This window comes from Sphaeramia orbicularis, chromosome 16 (assembly GCF_902148855.1).
Source record: "Sphaeramia orbicularis chromosome 16, fSphaOr1.1, whole genome shotgun sequence".
Lineage (NCBI taxonomy): Eukaryota > Metazoa > Chordata > Actinopteri > Kurtiformes > Apogonidae > Sphaeramia > Sphaeramia orbicularis.
The window spans coordinates 20,318,478-20,337,088 of record NC_043972.1 but is presented as its reverse complement, the minus strand read 5'-3'; the positions used below and the strand labels follow the sequence as shown (position 1 = coordinate 20,337,088).

The window sequence follows — 18,611 nt, the reverse complement described above, 5'->3', positions numbered from 1 at the left end:
GGAGAATGGGACCACTGCATCAAGTCTTCATCACATCCCAAATTAGACTCTGGACTTTATGGAGGTTAATCCATGTGTGAAAATGATGTCTCATTCTCCCTGAACCATTCTGTCACAAGCCTGATGAACCTGATCAGTCCTGACATTGTCCGATCTTTTTGACATTTAAGACATGAGAGGACACTTACTACAATTAGAGTTAAATAAACAGCCTGGACATAAAAAAAGTAACTGCTTGGATCAAATAGTTCAGATTCAGAAAACTTTATTTATCCCATATAGAAAAATAACACTGGATAATAACGTGACAACCACAATTTAATCAGTGTACAAATACAAGATCATTGGAAGCAACTACGAATAAGATCTTTCCATGGGTCAGTACTGCAGTGGTTGATAATGTTTCAGCTGTAACAGGTTATTTAACTCTAGCAGTAAGTGTCCTCTCATGTCTCTAATGTCAAAAAGATCAGACAATGCCAGGATTGATCCTGATCACCAGCCTTGTGACAGAATGGTTCAGGGAGAATGAGACCTCATTTTCACACATGGATTAACCTTCATAAAGTCCAGACTCTAATTTGGGATGTGATGAAGACTTGATGCAGTGGTCCGATTCTCCACTATCAAAAATCTAAAATGAATGCAAATATGGATGGAAAAAATATTATGAATCTTATTGTGACTCTACATAAGCATTATGTGACAAAAAAGATGTCACAGAGAATGTCTCCTGTAATCCAAACCAAAGGTGGTGCAGTCAAATACTGCACGGCCAACTTTTTGGTTTTTGGCTGGGCAGTGTATAAACAGTACATGATCCAGAAATACAAACAAAGATAAAAGAACAAAAGACAAAAAAACTCAGATGTACAACATTGTATTTCCAATATTTAATTCTCTTTCAATGGTAAAGATGTGTTCATAATGATGCGTAGTGGAGTTGTTACTGTCTATGTTATGTCAGTGCCACCGAACAGCTGCTAAAATGTTTCTTCAGTTCATTCAGCTGAGCTCCTGTTTGATCCTCAGATTATTGCTGCTTTTATGAACTGCAGAGAGAAAGAATAAGAGTTATTTCAGACAGGATACACAGCATTGGAGATAAATATATTCTCAATGTACTTGTGAAACAGACTGTGTACTTCACATATTTAGCTCATTTATTACTAAAAGTCACTCACAATGCGTTTTCCTGTATTTGTAGATATGCACCAATTGCAAATTCTGGATACATATCGATATGTAAAATGACAGTTTGTCCAATAGACAGTGCTGATGTTGATTTCCTGTTTGTTTATTATCCCGCCCCCTCGAAGGGAAGGCAAGGGGTATTGTTTTTGGTTCGATTGTTTCTTTGTTTGTTTGTTTGTTAACACTCTAGCAGCAAAACTATCGGTTGAAATCATACCAAATTTGGTTTGTAGATTACCAGTGACCCAGAATAGATCTCATTACATTTTGGGAAAAATAGGTCAAAGTTAAAAATTTTTATGAATTTTTTAATTCTTTTTTTTCCCATTTACTTATTATGGGCAAAATGTCAAATGTCTGTGTCAGTAAAACTATTGATTGAATTCATACCAAATTTTAAAACCTTTTTTTTTCACCTATTTACTTATAATGGGCGAAATTTCAAATATCTAAAAAAGCATCAATTTTTTTTTCAATTTACTTCAAATTTGGCACATATATAGAGGCAATTGATATGCTGACATCACCACACACATAGACATGATGGAATCACCTGGATCAATGCAAAATAAGCTACAATTTCACTTAGTGATTGGACCGGACTATACATGTTTTTAAATAGAGGTGGTTCAGTGATTAATTTTACTCACCTGCATGAAGGAGAAGCTGGCCACGTAACAGTCGACACAGGGTACGTTCAGCCGATTGGCCACAAAACGATCTGAGGCAGAAAAGAAACATTTCACATCTGGACACAATATAAAGTAATAAATCTTTAACCTCCTGCCATTCAAGGAGCTTGTCTGTCAAATGGTGAAGTACAAAATAATGACTGACACCATCATTTCATATCTTTTGCATTGTAGTGAAAAAAGTATCGTTACGCCATCTGTGTTGCCATAAAATGTCAAGACAATTTGAAGCGAACTTCGGAAAAGTTGCAAATTACTGAATGCATTTCAATAAAACTGGTTTGGGGCGAGTAATTTCACATGGGTATCAAACTCATTTTGATTCAGGGGTCACATACAGCACTATTTAATCTCAAGCGAGCCTGACCATTAAAATGATATCCTAATAACCTAGAAATAATGATAACTCCAGATGTGTCTCTTTGTTTTAGTGCAAAAAAGTACAATTACAAAATAAAAATATTTAGATTTACAAACTATCCTTTAAAAATGTGAATAACCTGAACAACTATGAAATGCCTTAAATTTCTATTTTAACAATATTATGCCTCAGCTTATCATGTACAGATGTGTATCACAACTTACAGATTGGAGTGGATCTATAAAGGTACAAAACATTTAATAACAGGCATCCGGAACTGAAAAATATCGTATTTAACTTCATGATTAAAACAATTTGTTAAGACTTGATGACAGCTTTGACTGTTAATATGTTCTGTGTAGTTTTTGCACTTTGCGAATTCATCCTGTGGGCTGGATCAAACCCTTTAGCGGGCCACTTTTGACCTGTGGACCATATGTTTCACACCCCTGAGCAAGAATGTGCTGAGTCACCAGCAGGCGGCGCTGTAGTCTAGGTCACAAGTGGCTTTAATAAACAGAGTAGAAGAAGCAGTAGATTTTCGTTGATGTTTTCCATCTAAACAGTTATGCCTTTGCATTTTCACTTATCCTCCTGTGACCCAGCAATACATTTTTGTCCTCTATAGGGGACAAAAGTTTCACCGTTTTACTTAAATAATACTGTCCATTGCAAAGGACATTCCATTAAATAAATAAATAAATAAATAAATAAATAAAAATAATTTAAAAAATACATCTGAAAAAACTATGGATTCTGTTGATTCCAATCAGGACAATTGTTTAATGTATAAAAAGCCAAAACTTTCACTTTCCTGGGTCTCAGGAGGTTATTGCTGTTGAACTGTTTATACATCTAAAAGTTATTTATTCTAAATTTTGTCTCTATTACCTTTGAGAATCTGAAGTTTAGTGATGGCGGCCATGTACTCGTCGTAGTCGATTCCATCTCTGTTTCTGTACTCGCGCCACAGAGTCTTGAAAGTGTCCTCATCCAGACTGAATCCTGCAAAACAGAATCAATGATTAACTAGAAGCACTTGGAGAGCGCAGACCTCCGCCAAGGCTGATCAGTGCCCACCCCCCCCACCCCCCCCACCCCCGATCACCACCAAAATTTAATCATTTCTTCCTTATCCCATTTCAAACAAACCATGAAAATTTCATCCAAATCTGTCCATAACTTTTTGAGTTATGCTGCACACTAACGGACAGACAAACAGACAGACAAACAAACAAACAAACCCTGGCAAAAACATAACCTCCTTGGCGGAGGTAATTAAAAAAAAATAGACTGACATGCATCTACTTTTTCAACATGCTGAGATCAAACAAAAGACAATGTGTGTATTTTCATAATAAGTATTGTAGATGTAAAGTTTTACCGCGGGCAACCAGGGCCTTTCTCATCTGGACTTCAGTCACAGCAGGTGGTCTCCTCTTCTCGTAGCTCTCCACATACTCCCTCCTCACTACAGCTGCATAGTGCTCCAGGTTGAAGAACTCCACCACCTCCAGGTCTCCAGAATTATCTGTCTGAATGGGGGGGTCAAAGATACTCACATACAGAAGTTGTGAATGACTGTGCATGCAGCTAATCATATGTTAAATCTGAAGTTTCAAGTTCAAGTTTCAAGTTTATTTGTCATGTGCATTCAGGGTACAAGTACCATGGCAATCAAACACAGTGTGCCCTGGCTCTCTCTCCACCCAAGATCAACAAATAAATAACAAACAAAAGACAATCACAGCAACAATAAAAAATACTTAACAATAAATAGTACAAGCCTTCCTATTGTAATGTAAAAACACTAAATAAATAAATACAGTGATTATTGTATAATACCATTACTATACCATCGAATTATCATATTTTACCAAATCTTTATTATTGACACTTCCAAGGGCGTCCTGTATAATTAATTAATTTATCTTGAGATAATGTGATAGTGTATCATGAAAAAATATCATTTGTTTTCTTAGTAGCACAGGATAATTATGAAGAACACTAAAAAAAGTGGTTCATTTGATCTGATCAGTAGTAATAAAGATCCTGAGCCCTGACACTTTTATACCAAAAAATTAAATTCCAGTATTGTCTTGTATTGTATTGTATTGTAATTGTATTGCATTGTATTGTATTGTATTGTATTCTATTCTATTGAATTCTGTAAAACAAGACATTTTTCTATCCTCTTTGAATTACACCACTGTTTATATGTCTGTCAGTTTAAAAGATAATTTTACAAGTCAATAAAGTTGCAGTTTGTGGTAAAAATGCTGACCTATGAGACTGTGAAAATACAGGATATAAATAGAAAGACTACACAACCCAAAGTCGTGGAGGTGACGTCATGGAAACACTGTCTGTCCACAATCTGTTCAGAGTTCTTGAAAATGTCTCTGCAGCTTCAACATAACCAGACTTGTAGTGACTTTCACCTCTTTTAATCTTTTAATGTGCAATATGATGTATACAAAACTACATGTTTCTTTATTATCTATGCTTGTAAATTGACACAGATCATATGAGAAAATGGTGGCCCATTCAAGATCAAAAGGTTATTCATTTCTCATCCTTGTTCATCTTTATTGTCTATTTATTGTCTCCTCAACCCCCTGCTGTTTATTGTTATATTCTAAGTCTATAGTTATATTGTTTAATGTTTATAGGTTATAGTTATATCCCATTCTATTTTTTAAATACTTTTTTGATATTTTTTTATACTATGTTCACTTTGCTCCATGGGGCCTCAGACTCTTGTAATTTCAGTTTTCTGTATGTGATGCACATATGGCAAAAATCTCAACTATCTAAACTTAGGTCCCACTGGATACAACAGAAGGATCAGGACTATGGCCCTCTGTAGATACTGATCCTAATCTGTTTTAACCCATAAAGACCCAAACAACCACTGGCGACCAAAATCATCTACCAATATACAATGTTTAATAACTTTCAGATCCACTAATTCTATCAATACATGTAAATAATTGGCGTAAAATACAGTTTTTCATCTTTTCATGGTCATCGGATATGATCCATTTGGACATTCAGAGGTTCCGAAGTTACACTGTCATCTTCTACAACATTATTTCACCAGTAAAACCCATGGAGTTGGATCAATGACGGTGGATGCAGACACTTGTTTTATGTTCAATTAATGATATAATTTCTGAAAAAGTTACTTTTTCTTCATTTTTCTCTGTTTCTCACATTATGACAATTAACTTTAATCTGAGCTTTTATGAACATCTACGTGATCAGTAAATTAAATATGGGAAAATACTTGATTTTTATTGAAGAAACACAAATTATAGAGCATAACATTCCAATAAATTGGAGAAAATAGGGATAGGGAGAAAAATTAATTTGGGAACTGCCGCAAAAGTAGCACTGGGTCTTTACGGGTTAAGCAGATGAGCTGCAAGCACAAAAACAGGCTCCAAAGTTGAGGTTTTAAAGGATACATCCATCAGAGTCAGCAGCAGGTGGGCTGTTCTCAGACTCAGAGCTGAATGAGGGAAAGTGAAGATGATGATGAGAATGAACATGTTCCATCATTAATGATATAAATGGTCATTTTTCTTAAGACGAAAACACAAAATAAACTGACTTTTTCCATGAACAGAATAGCCACCAGCGTTTAGTCGAGCAAGAACATCTTCAGCACTCAGCATCTGAAGGAAACAAGCAAACAAGGATCACCTGAGTCACTGGTTCAGACAAGGAAGTATTTCTCACAAGACTAGTAATTACAGTAATAGTCCAGTTAGAATATTTATATCTTATCTATATCTATAAACATTGGTAAGTGCCAGGTAGTATTTCTTTTGTCACATCCGGGGATGAGTCATGTGAGGGTGGTACCTACGTTTTTACCTGTTGAATGAATGAACTGAGAGGGTGAGGGGGGGGGGGGGTCCTACTTTGCTGACTGCCGCCAAAAAAAGTATACTGTCTTGGATGTTTTTAGACATTGTTGGATTTTTTCAGGGTTTGTTTTTTAGCCTTTAATAAATGTATGGAACGACATTCCTCTGGAGTTCAGTTTTTATTTTTTAGCAGCACGTCCGGCAGGTAAAGATTCTTTTTTCCCTTGCTTAGCCCCTCGACAACTTCATCATTGTTTTATTAAAAGTCTCCCAACAATATCTATATATCCTTCTGAGACCTGGGAAAGTAAATGTTTTGGCTTTTTTACATTGAATAACTGTCTTAATTGGAAAAAGCCTAATGCAACAGTTTTTCAGATACAATTTTTATTTTTATTTTATTTTTTTATGGAATGTCCTTCGAGGTGTGGAGAGGATTTTTTTTCTAAGTAAAGCTGTGAAACTCTCGTTCCCTACAGAGGACCAAAATGCATTGCTGGGTCTCAGGAGGTGGAGGATATATATGTATCATCTAACCACCTCAAACAGAGACTGATCTGATCAGATGGAATTTATGATCATTTGTAAAAATTTTTAAAATCTTAAGGAAATACCCCAGATCTGTTGTCCTCCTGTAAAGAGAAGAAAAAAGGATGTCAGAAACACACAACCAGAGAAGAATCTACTATTTCAACATTAAAAAAACTGTAAATTTCTGTTTGTGTTCCTTCATCCATTACATACTGTGATACATCTTTCAGTCGGAAATGATTCACATCGCAGCTCCACCGGCCAGGAAACGCCAAAATTGTTCATGTGACTCTCACAGCCCTGTTTGGCTTTCTCACAGAAAGACCTACAAGGCCGCTGCACTTCCCCCAGCACACACTTGGGGGCGTAGACCATGCATAAGAAGAGGCGTATGTCCACGGAACACACGGTTTGCACAATAGAGTTGAAGAAGGACATCCGCACGGCGGCCTCTCTTTGACTTGTGTGTCCGAGGAGGTTTGGGACGATGGTCATGTTGTAGGACAGATCCTGACACATGGGGATGGTGATGGGCTTACAGAGACCCCCGCTGCTACCAACACCATACTGGAACAAAACACAAGCACACACACCAGTAACAAGTCTGATCTGAAGTCTGTCAATGTCTGTAAATGAAGTGGCAGTGAAATACAGTGGAGATGAGTTCTGTTCACTGTCATTTTAACCCTCAAAGATCTAAACGTCCACCATCAACCAAAACCATCTACTGATCTAAACTGTTTAATACCTGTTGAACCACTAATTCTATCAATACTAGTAAATAATTGGTGTAAGCAGTTTATCATGTCTTCACGGTCATCAGATATGACACATTTGGACGTTCAGAGGCTCTGTCGTGAACATGGAAACACCATCATCTTCTACAACACTGACAAATGACAGTGGGTGGAGACACTTTTTATGTTCAGTTAATGTTATATTTTGCTGAGTAAGTCAATTTGTCTTGTAATTATATGTAGTTGGGTGAGAGGTAAAATTATATTGTAAATGTACAGGGGTTGGACAAAATAATGGAAACACCTTCACCTCAAGATGATAATGCCCCAATCCATACAGCTAGAATTGTTAAAGAATGGCATGAGGAACATTCTAATGAAGTTGAGCATCTCGTATGGCCGGCACAGTCCCCAGACCTCAACATTATTGAGCATTTATGGTCAGTTTTAGAGATTCAAGTAAGACGTCGACTTCCACCGCCATCGTCTCTAAAAGAGTTGGAGGGTATTCTAACTGAAGAATGGCTTAAAATTCCTTTGGAAACAATTCACAAGTTGTATGAATCAATACCTCAGAGAATTGAGGCTGTAATTGCCGCAAAAGGCGGACCTACACCATATTAAATTATATTTTGTTGATTTTTTAAGGTGTTTCCATCATTTTGTCCAACCCCTGTATCTCAAGTAGAAAAGTGCTTTACTTGGTTTTGCAGATTCTATCAATGTAAAATGGCATCCCTCTTCTATAGAGGGAAAGCACATATGTCACTTCCCCCCTGGGCCACGCCCCTCTAAGTCAGATTGAGCGGCAAAAACAAACCGGCTCAACATGGCGGAGCATAGCAGTAACTACAGCGAGACAGGGAAAAATGTGGAATATAACATGAAATTAAAGACAACTGGACTCGACACGGATCCATACAACTACCAAACAACAAGTGGTCTACGAACATTGATATGTGGCCGGAAATCCCGTATCCTGACATTTATATGAACCTGATTTCAACGCTGGGAAAATCCCCAATGCAAAGCCTGAAAGCATCCAAAAGACAAAGAGTTGTTGACATCCTCGTCATCGTTAATTAGAGGATTACAGCTGGTGAGTGCTTTCAATTCAACATACTATTGTTTTCGAGGTTTTCTGTCAGTGCAGACGTATTTTCTTGGCGGTGATTGCCAAGGTAAAGGCCCAGCAGTAGTGCTCACAGTTCACTACTGATTTACTGGAGTTGAACCCTTAGTATTGACCCAAGTGAGTGGATGACCTACTGGTACTGTGGAGATTTAAGTAGAGTTAACATCAAATACTGGATACAACACAGCTACAACAGCTTTGTGCTAGAGTACCCCCTTATTTGGAAAACTAGGTTAGCCTCAGTTTAAGCTAGTTTACAAATCATGTAGAGCACAAGGTTCAGAATCACACAACTGAAGATAAAAACGTTTCAGTTCTGAAATATAGAACTAAATGACAGATGCTAATATTAAGAGCTTTACTAAGAAGTAACATTAGCCAAAATGATATGTAATTTAAGGTATGATTTTATGCAAGAATACAGCATAAATTAACGTTACCTGACATGAAATGACAACCACAAATCCAGGTTTGGTTGCCTGGATTCCAGTTATTTCTACGAATTGCAGCGATCCGTCTGCTTCTTCTGTCTTTGGCTTTAGGTCGCCGCTAAAACGATAGCTCCGAGTGCTTTTTAAACCTATTTGTGCGATCAATGGCACAACAGCTCTGCCCCATTTTTTAGATTGTTCTAAAGTTTTTGCAGTATTCAAGCCAAAGCCGCTACTCATCTGCCTCTTTCTGCCACTCAGTGGACGGAACCACGGTGACTTCTGCTAACGGTGACGTCACGTGCATACCCTCTATAAACAGTTGATTTATGGGGGGCACTGATCTGCCTTGGTGGAGGTCTGTGCTCTCCGAGTGCTTTTTTAGGTTTTTTCATGTGCTACTCTTGTGTTCATTGTTACCTTTTATACTTGAATATCCAAATACTAATTATACATGTGCACTGTTAGGCTCCTCCTTCTTCTTCTTTTATTTTATTTTTCTTCTTTGTGCTATAAATTCTACTTTGTGTGTATACATATATTTACGCATATTTTCTCTGCCTTATTTCCTATAAGTGTGATTGGCTCTGTGTACAAACTTATAATATTATTATTATCCATTTTTTACTTACTTATTTACTTTATTTATATTACTCTTTTCTTTCACTTTCTTTTTCTTCCTTTCAGAGAGCATTATTGATGCCCTTATTTCTTTGCAAAAAAAAAAAAAAAAGGAGAACAGTGTACTTTGTACCATTGATGTCCTGTATAATATCTTATGAGACTTTTCTGAATAAAAATTTGAAGAAAAAAAAAAAAAAATGACAGACTTACATGTTCACAGGAATCTGTGGTGAATGCGTCACATCTCAGAGATTCTGGCCAAGTGAAGCCAAACCTTGTCATCAGCGATTCACATCCAGATCGAGCCTCCTCACACAGCGTTCTGCAGGGAGGTTGAGGTCTTCCTGACACACACTCAGGGGTGTAGACGGAGCATAAGAAAGACTTCAGATGAGGAGAGCACTCCACCTGTATCAGTGGTTGATATGTTTGCAAGTCCAGAGCTGCTTCATCCTGAGTCCTGTGGCCGAGGACGTTGGGCATGACCGTCTGGGTGTACGACAGACCTGAACAGAGCGAAACACTGATGGTCTGACATGTTGGAGGTGGTGTTGGGGGCAAAAGGAAGTCTGGACCCTGGATGGATGGAAACAGAAAGAGTATGAAAACTGAAGTGTCCAAACATCAGTGTCCAAACTGTCTTTCTTGATGTGGTCTGGAGGTCACTCAAGTCAAACCAGCTGCATCTTTTTGCTGATAGCTTATTGCAGTGGTTCCCAGTGTTTTTTGTCTCATGACCCCATTTTAACATTTCTGGCAACCCCAGACATTCAAAACGGAGACTTTTTTTTTTATTTCTTCAATTTTCGCTCATGTGAAAGAAGCAGTGGGTGAATCAGTAATGTATGACACCCATTTTTAGTCCTCATTTTGTTCTTTTATTCATTTCATTTCATTTATTTGGATCTCCATTAGCTTTGTCTCAGGCCAGTGGTTCCCAACCTTTTTTGGCTCATGATCCCATTTTAACCCTTTCATGCATGAATTATGAGAACCTTAGTCAAGATTTTTTTTTTCTGGAGTGTTTTTATACCTCCTTAGGCATAAAAAAAAAATTGCGATCAAGTTTTTTTTTTCATGGAGTTATAAAAATGTCCATGCATTTAATTTTTTAAGTAAAGAAATACATATTTAAAACCCAATATCACAAAGTAAAATGAAAACGATGAAATAAAAACATTTTTAAGGCTGCTAATTTGATGTTTTCTCACATTTTACCATACTCCAATGCCAGTTATTACCTCATATAATGTGCAAAAAGCAACTCTTTTTGTCTAACAAATAACAACTGATTTACACTTAAACATGTCACTGCAGATCAGGTTTATCAAGAACAGCAAAGTTATAGTAATGGTATGAATTGCAATGTATTATGGGATGTTGCATAAGTGTCCACTGTGTTGGCTCATATGGAACTAAAACAACAAAACCCATGAATATACAAGAGAACAGCTGGAGAAGAACTGTCCACTGGAGTGACCACAATGCATGAAAGAGTTAACACCACAAATTTCTGGCAATCCCGGACTTTTTTTTTTTTTTTGCTAAAATTATTTTGTTTTTGATCATGGAATAGTTTGCTATGCTATGTTGCAAATTAACGTTAATTTTAGACAACATTTAGTCTATATAATGTATATTATTATGGACAGAGGCAGAAAAGCCAGGTGTAGATTACGGCACAAAGTGAGAATTTTATTTTCCTTGGTCAGGATATGTACAGTCAGTCCAGCTTGGATTTACAAGGCTGACAATTAATACTGAACAAACAAGAACTCAAACTATGAATCATGAAAGAGCTGCAGCATCTGAAACCGACCACAATGAACATTTGAAAGATAAACAGTACCACAGTGCTGCAGTTTCAGTAATTAAGTTTTTTTTTTTTTTTTTTACATTTTTTTTTAATCAATTACTAGAAAATTTCAGGTGACCCCATTTGAATTCCGGGCGACCCCATGTGGGGTCCCGACCCCAAGGTTGAAAAACACTGGCTTATTGGGATGTCCACAAACCGTTTACATTTGCTTCATAAACATCTATATCGGTCGTGTCCAATCCTGGTCCTGGAGGGCTGGTATCCTGCATGTTTTCGATGTGTCCCTCTTCCAACACACCTGATTCGTAAGATAAACCTATCATCAAGCTCTGCAGAAGCCTGATAACGACTGTCACTTGTGCTGGAAGAGGGAAATGTCTAAAACATGCAGGATACCAGCCCTTGAAGACCAGGATTGGACACCCCTGACCTATATTATAAAAGCGAAGTGGACTCTGTCTGTGTGTCTCAGGCATCACACAAAATCCAGAAAGAGCTGACTGCTACAGTTTGTGGCATTCTCCTGTATTTTTGGTCAAGGAAGAGACTAGCAAAAATGGCAAGTTAATAGAACCAACTATTTGGGAGATATTAGTAATTTTGGAATACAATAGCCTCCTGATGGCCGATCACATTGCTATGCCCAGAATCATAGAATCATCATTGAATTTGGTTACCTAGCAACAGTGTCATGTCTCGTCAGGTGTGTTAGTCATGTTAATGTTTAGCGTTTCATGTCTCGTCTTAGGTTTTCAGTGTTTTGTCCTTGTTTGATTAGTCACTTTATGTTAAGTTAGAGTCGTTCACATTTGGTCCTGTCTTGCACTTCCTGCTTTATTTTGTACACATCTCTTCCGTCTTGTTTCAGACCTGGACTTCCTCCCTTTGTGTGTTTTCCTGACAGTGTGATTGTTAGCCCCACCCCTGATTGGTGTCACCTGTGTTCCCCAACCTCATGTATAAATAGTCCCTGTCTCCCTTTGTCTTATGCCAGTTCGTCGTATTCTGTTAGCGTGTTCATGTCAAGCGTCCAAACCAGGTTTTTTTCATGTTTGCCAGTTTTCCTTCAGTTTTTCTGTAAGGGTTTTGTTTATCATAGAGATTCTTTTGAGTAGTATTATATATCCTCCTTGGGAGCACTTTTTGTTCAATGACTTTTTCAATATTAAAATACTTTTGTTAAAATCTTCAGTTTTCGGTGAGTCGTGCATTTGAGTCCACCATTTTGTGTATCAAGGATTTTACAAACAGATAAACAATAGGGCCACGTTGCCATGGTATCAAAGTTTGTGTGCAGAAACAGACATGCCAGCTGAGAGGTTATTCAACTGAAAATGCCAGTGGAATTTACCAAGAAAGTAAAGGAATGAACTGTATCAGAGGATCTTTAGACCCTTTAGAATCCCCATGGGTCCACATGTTAGTATCTGTATAAGAGACCTGCACACCCACCAAAGACAAATATACTTCAAAACATCCTCCAGCAGTGTGTAAATGATTAAAAACAACACTCACTGAGACTTCTGTGGCCTTGTAAAACATTTATCAGTCCTTAAAGGTTCAGTATGTGATATTCCTGATATATGCCCCCCTTACCCTCCTGTATGGTGGTCACAAAAAGAATTGTCATTATTTTGTTATAATCAGAGTTTGGTTTGTCTGTTCAGGGCTTTTTAGGTTTTCTGATGACTTTAGGATTCATTGTAAAACATAAAAAAAAAAGAGGAAGTTTATTTTGAGCTACATGATGAACTCCATGGAGACCAGCTGCTTCCAGTTCATTTTAACAAGATAAATATGCAACTGTAAGGTTCAATAATCAAGTTATTTCATTCAGTTCATGTGTTTGTTTATCTGGTTTGGTCTTGATTTGGTGGTTTAGAATTAGCGAAATCACAGGATGAGATCATCAGCTTCAGTCAGATGAGAATATTTCTTCATCTCATTTAGTTTTGTCTGAATTTGTCTGAGGAGGAAATGAGAGAGTGAAAGCAAAACATTGTCCTGGAAGAATTTGCAGATGCTGAAATATCAGAAAGAGGTGTTTGATATTTTTAATCCAAGTTGGACTTTAATCAGTCTCCAGATGTTTTCAGCAGCTGTTTGTGTTTGTCCATACACCTCCTGTTTTGTTGAAACCTTTTAGTTGACTAGGGATGGGAATCGAGAACCGGTTCTTTTTGAGAACTGGATCCCAGTAGCTCGATTCCTTGGAATCGTTTGCCTGCCTGCTTTACGATTCTGCTTATCGATTCCGCCTTCGTTGCACATGCGTGATGACGTCACGCATACGCTGCATTGTTTTGGTCAGAACGTAGCCAACATGGTGCTGAGGCAGAAACGGTCTACAAAAGATGACACCAGGTCCACTGGAACACTGTCAAAGTTTCCATGTCTTCAGAAGGGTGGTATATGTTCAAACATTTGTCCCCAGCATGTGATTCATTTACAGAAACTTCACGTATTTGATTTGCTACTTAGCGGCGCTTGTGAATCTAGCGGCAGAGTGAACGCTGGGCCCAGTTCCGGTTCTGGTGCGGACAACAAACGTCCCCCCCCCCGAACCGGGCCCGGCATCATCTGTTATCATTATTATTTGTACATTCTGTATATGTTATATTTTCTGTGCAGATGGAAATATAAAAGACAGTTAATACAAACACACCCATTTGTACTCTTTTATTCCCTCACCCAATGAAAATCAATAAGAGAATCGATAAGGAATCGGATCGATAAGCAAAATCGATAATGAAATCGGAATCGTTACATTTTTAACGATTCCCATCCCTAAATGTGTCTGTAGCTGTTTTGTTCTGTGCGATATGTATTTGTAAAAGCTGTTAAAGTTGAATGTTTGGGACTTACTTGTTCACAGGACTCTGTTGTAAAGGCTTCACATTTCAAGCTTTCAGGCCAACTGAAGCCGAACTTCGTCATCAGCGGTTCGCAGCCTGATCGGGCCTTTTCACACAGCGTTCTGCAGGGAGGTCGAGGTCTTCCTGACACACACTCAGGGGTGTAGACGGAGCATAAGAAGGGCTTCAACTGAGGGGAGCACTCCACCTTCACTAGTGGATAAAACTGCCCTACTTCCAGACCTGCGTTTTCTTGGGTTCTGTGGCCGAGGATGTTGGGCAGGACGGTCTCTGTGTAGGACAGGCCTGTGCAGAGAGGAATAGTGATGGTCTGACATGTAGGAGGTGGTGTTGGAGGGGGACGACTGGGTGGGCCCTGGATCCACAGAGACATTAGTGAAGATACAAAGAACAACTAGAAAACAGATCATTAACCCCTAAAGACCCAGTGTTACTGTTGTGTCAGTTCTAAAATATTTTTTCACTATATTTAGCTTATCTTTTGGGATTTATTAGCATTTATGTATAATATTAATTCTGTGCAATAACCGTACAATAAACAAATACAGTAAACTGTGCAATAAACCTGTGACATGATCAGCATGTACTCAGCTGTAAATAGTGTATATAACTTTCTTGATTGTGTTTATTTTGATTTTGCACTTCTTTGCTCTTGTTCTTTGCTCTTGTGTGCTTGTACTTTGCTGCTGTAAACCTGAAATGTCCCCTTGTGGGACTAATAAAGGCTTATCTTATCTTATCTTATCTTGTGATTTTTTTTCAATCAAAATCATGTATTTTCCTAATTTTAATTTACTGATCCTGTCATTTTTGAGCAGTATATATTGAATTAATTTTATTACTAGTGTACACGGCAACTGCTGTTTTGTCTTAATCACCTTTATTTATTAAAGTATTTGCTCTGCTATTAGTTCCATGTACACAAAGAAATGCTTATTTTTTTCTTCTGCTCAAAACAAATGAATGAATGAATGAATGAATGCAAAAAAATGTAGATGTTCATAAAACCTCAGATTAAAGTTAGAGTTCTTATATCAAACACAGAGAAAACTTAATAGAAAGTGACTTCTTCAGCAGCGATATCAGTAATTAATGTAAAATAAATGTCTCCATCGACTGTCATTGATCCAACTCCATGGGTTTCACTAGTGAATCAATGTTGTAGAAGATGACGGTGTTTCCACGTTCACGCCTCTGAACATCCAAATGGGTCATATCTGATGACCATGAAAAGATGACAAACTGTATTTTACACCAATTATTTACATTTATTCATAGGATTAGTGGATCAACAGGTATTAAACATTTTAGAACATTTGCTTTTGGTGACCAGTGGATGTTTGGGTCTTTATGGATCCAAACAGCTGCCAGTGACCAAAGGCATCTACTGATTTAAGATGTCTAATAACTATAGATCACCTTATCCTATCAATACATGTAAATAGTTCAGGTAAAATGCAACTTCTCAGCTCTTCATTGGTATCAGATTTGTCTTTTTTACATTCAGAGCGTGCGTAGTGAACATGGAAACACCATCATCTTCTACAACATTCACAATAAAACCCATGTACTGTAGTTTGTCCAAGACAGTTGTTGCAGATGTTGGGTTGTTTATATATCCTGTTAATGATAGATTTTCTTGCAAAACTTACTTTTTCCTCACATTACTGTTTTTATTTATTTTATTAATGTCTGAATGTTTTAGCTTTATATGGTTTATTTGATTTAATTAACAGTGTGACTTCTGAAAGTAATAGATTCAGGTTTCTTTGGTACCAGATAATGTTTTTCATTAATCTTTGAAGAACTCCACTCATTCATTCTCCTCCTGTTTTCCCATTTTCCTTCTGGGATTCCTGGTTGTGGGATTTCTCAACACATTTCTCAATACTTGCATGGAAATGGGTGCAGTAGTTTTGGTTTAATCCTCTACAAACAAACCAACAAACAGATGTTGGTGATTACACAACCTCCACTGCATTTGTCTGACAGCTTTATTTAATGCTACTCTGACTAAACATTTTCAAAATGTAATTTTACTTTTTCCACTCTAAAACAAAGAAAAAAGCTTGGAGTTGTCATTATTAAAAGGATATGATGTTGATTGATGGACTGGTTTATTTTGAGCTTGTGCGCTCTATTTATAGTGTTGTTTCAATTTCACAATAAGACAGAAATAACATAACATCCACATATTATATACACATCATTATGTGTACTCAAATATACATAAACATATACAATAATTTAATACTAATATACACCCCTAATAGCCCAAAAGGGAGTGAGAAGTAGTAAGACTTCTTTACTCCTACCCCCAGTTTCATTTTTACATTTCATGGTTGCAGATATAGCAGAGAAATTAGTTGTAAACATGCATTAGTAGATAATGTCAATGACTAAAGTAAAAAAAAAAAAAAAAAGAGCAAAAAACTAAAACACACACATAATTTTGTTTGAGGTCTTACTGGTCCATATGTGACCCCTGAACTAAAATGAGCCTGACACCTGGTCTAATCCCTGTTGTGCAGGTTTAATCCTGGTGTTAGTTTCTCTGATTCCTACTAAAGCTTTAAGTAAAGGATGATAATATTGATTGATTGATGTATTTATTTCAAATATGAATGTCAAACAGAAGAAAATAAATAAACAAAACACTTGAACATAAGACATACAGGGTGGGGAAGCAAAATTTACAATATTTTGAGGCAGGGATTGAAAGACAGCGTATGACCAATTAGTTTATTGAAAGTCATGAGAATTTATTTGCCACAAGAAAATTGACATAATAGAAAATGTTTTTATTCTATGTGTCCTCCTCCTTTCTCAATAACTGCCTTCACACGCTCCCTGAAAGTTGCGCAAGTGTTCCTCAAATATTCAGGTGACAACTTCTCCCATTCTTCTTTAACAGTATCTTCCAGACTTTCTCGTAATAGTTTTGCTCATAGTCATTCTCTTCTTTCCATTATAAACAGTCTTTATGGACACTTCAACTATTTTTGAAATCTCCTTTGGTGTGACAAGTGCATTCAGCAAATCACACACTCTTTGACGTTTGCTTTCCTGATTACTCATATGGGCAAAAGTTTCTGAAAAGGTATGGATAATAGTGTTAGGTATGATTATGACATCAATATATGTTTGGTTTCAAAACAATTGACGTAGTGCCTGCTGAGAAAAAACAACTAAATGTTCACTGTAAATTTTGCTTCCCCACCCTGTAGAATACATATTTGAAAATGAGTGAGAAGAAGCACAACTTATAAACCCCAAACCCTTCTGCTTATATGATTAATAACAATAATAACCTTCCCAGTCGAAGCATATCTATACTATATACCACAATATGACTGATACTTATTGGTGTGTACATGATCTTTATTCCTTACCTGCACACAGTTGGATGTTGGTAAAGTCTCACATCGGAGCTTTGAGGGCCAGGTGAGCCTCTTGGATCTGAGAGTAGAGTCACAGTCACTCTTGACCTTTTCACACAGAGCTCTGCAGGGCTTCAGGCGGCTGTCGTCATCAGAGCCACATTCAGGCACAACCACGCGACACATGAGGATGCCAACGTTGGCTGAACAGGCCGTCTCCACGATCTGACCCGTGGGCTGCAGCATGTAGCCCGGAGCCCCGTTTGGATACTGGGTGGTGGTGTAGCCCACACCCTGGCAAAAGGTGGCTGTAACCAGTCTGCAGTTTGCTCTGTTTTGCATTGCCTGCTTGGCACACAGCAACAAACCCAAAACCAGTAAGACCAGGTTCTTCATGGTTCAGAGAAACAGACTGTCCTCCACTGCTGAGGAGAAGTTCTGGAGGTTTGGGACCCGTGTGTTCCTCCCAGTGTTCTCAGGAGGTGGAGTAGGCATCCACGAATCGAGTTCCTACAAACAAGGCGCTGATTTAGGACCTTTAGTAAACTCACATGACAATAAGGTGCCCCACACAGAATGAGAGCCAAACTGGTCTCAGAGCAGTATTGATGAGAGTTTTGTAAGTAGCTCAACATCTGTTTGTGATTTTGTGCTTACTGTGTAACCTGGAGGGGGGGTTTGTTCTGCTTGGAAACTATTTCAACACAAACAAGATCAAGAAAACAAACTGTTGACATGTTTTTATAATTTTATTTTCAGTTTCTCTTGTTCTGTGCATTGATTTTACTGATTTTTGTGGCATTACACTGAACTCCCATAGGATGAAAAAGCAGCTGAGTTTTTCACCAAAATCTACCTCTACAACAGAGAATCAACAATTAGTTTAACCCATAAAGACCCAAACAGTTACTGGTGACCAATATAATCGACTGATGTGGAATGTTTTAAAACTTCTG

The 18,611-nt window shown here is 37.6% G+C and overlaps 1 protein-coding gene across 2 annotated transcripts; it reads right to left on the bottom strand.

Annotated features, from left to right (window-relative positions):
* Nucleotides 1-878: 878 nt before the first annotated feature.
* LOC115435202 (uncharacterized) lies at nt 879-18,216 on the bottom strand. Of its 2 annotated transcripts, XM_030157468.1 has the most exons (11): nt 17,668-18,216; nt 14,265-14,630; nt 9,791-10,156; nt 6,867-7,220; nt 6,737-6,754; nt 5,864-5,927; nt 5,718-5,761; nt 3,632-3,782; nt 3,139-3,252; nt 1,845-1,915; nt 879-1,052 (listed from the first exon to the last, which is right to left on the bottom strand). In XM_030157468.1, the coding sequence occupies exons 1-11, from the start codon at nt 18,049-18,051 to the stop codon at nt 1,029-1,031; spliced, it is 1,956 nt and encodes a 651-aa protein (XP_030013328.1). In that variant the 5' UTR covers nt 18,052-18,216; the 3' UTR covers nt 879-1,028. The 2 variants fall into 2 exon arrangements, with proteins under 2 accessions (XP_030013328.1, XP_030013329.1); XM_030157469.1 differs by lacking the exon at nt 9,791-10,156.
* Between the last annotated feature and the right edge of the window lie 395 nt (nt 18,217-18,611).

Bases quoted from the DNA above. Each gene is read 5' to 3' on its own strand.
- LOC115435202 (XM_030157468.1), bottom strand. From the start codon at position 18,051: ATGAAGAACCTGGTCTTACTGGTTTTGGGTTTGTTGCTGTGTGCCAAG. The intron at 5,762-5,863 runs GTCAGTTTATTT...TCCCTCATTCAG, and splicing joins CTATTCTGTTCATGGAAAAA to CTCTGAGTCTGAGAACAGCC. The intron at 3,253-3,631 runs GTAAAACTTTAC...TCTGTTTTGCAG, and splicing joins AAAGGCCCTGGTTGCCCGCG to GATTCAGTCTGGATGAGGAC.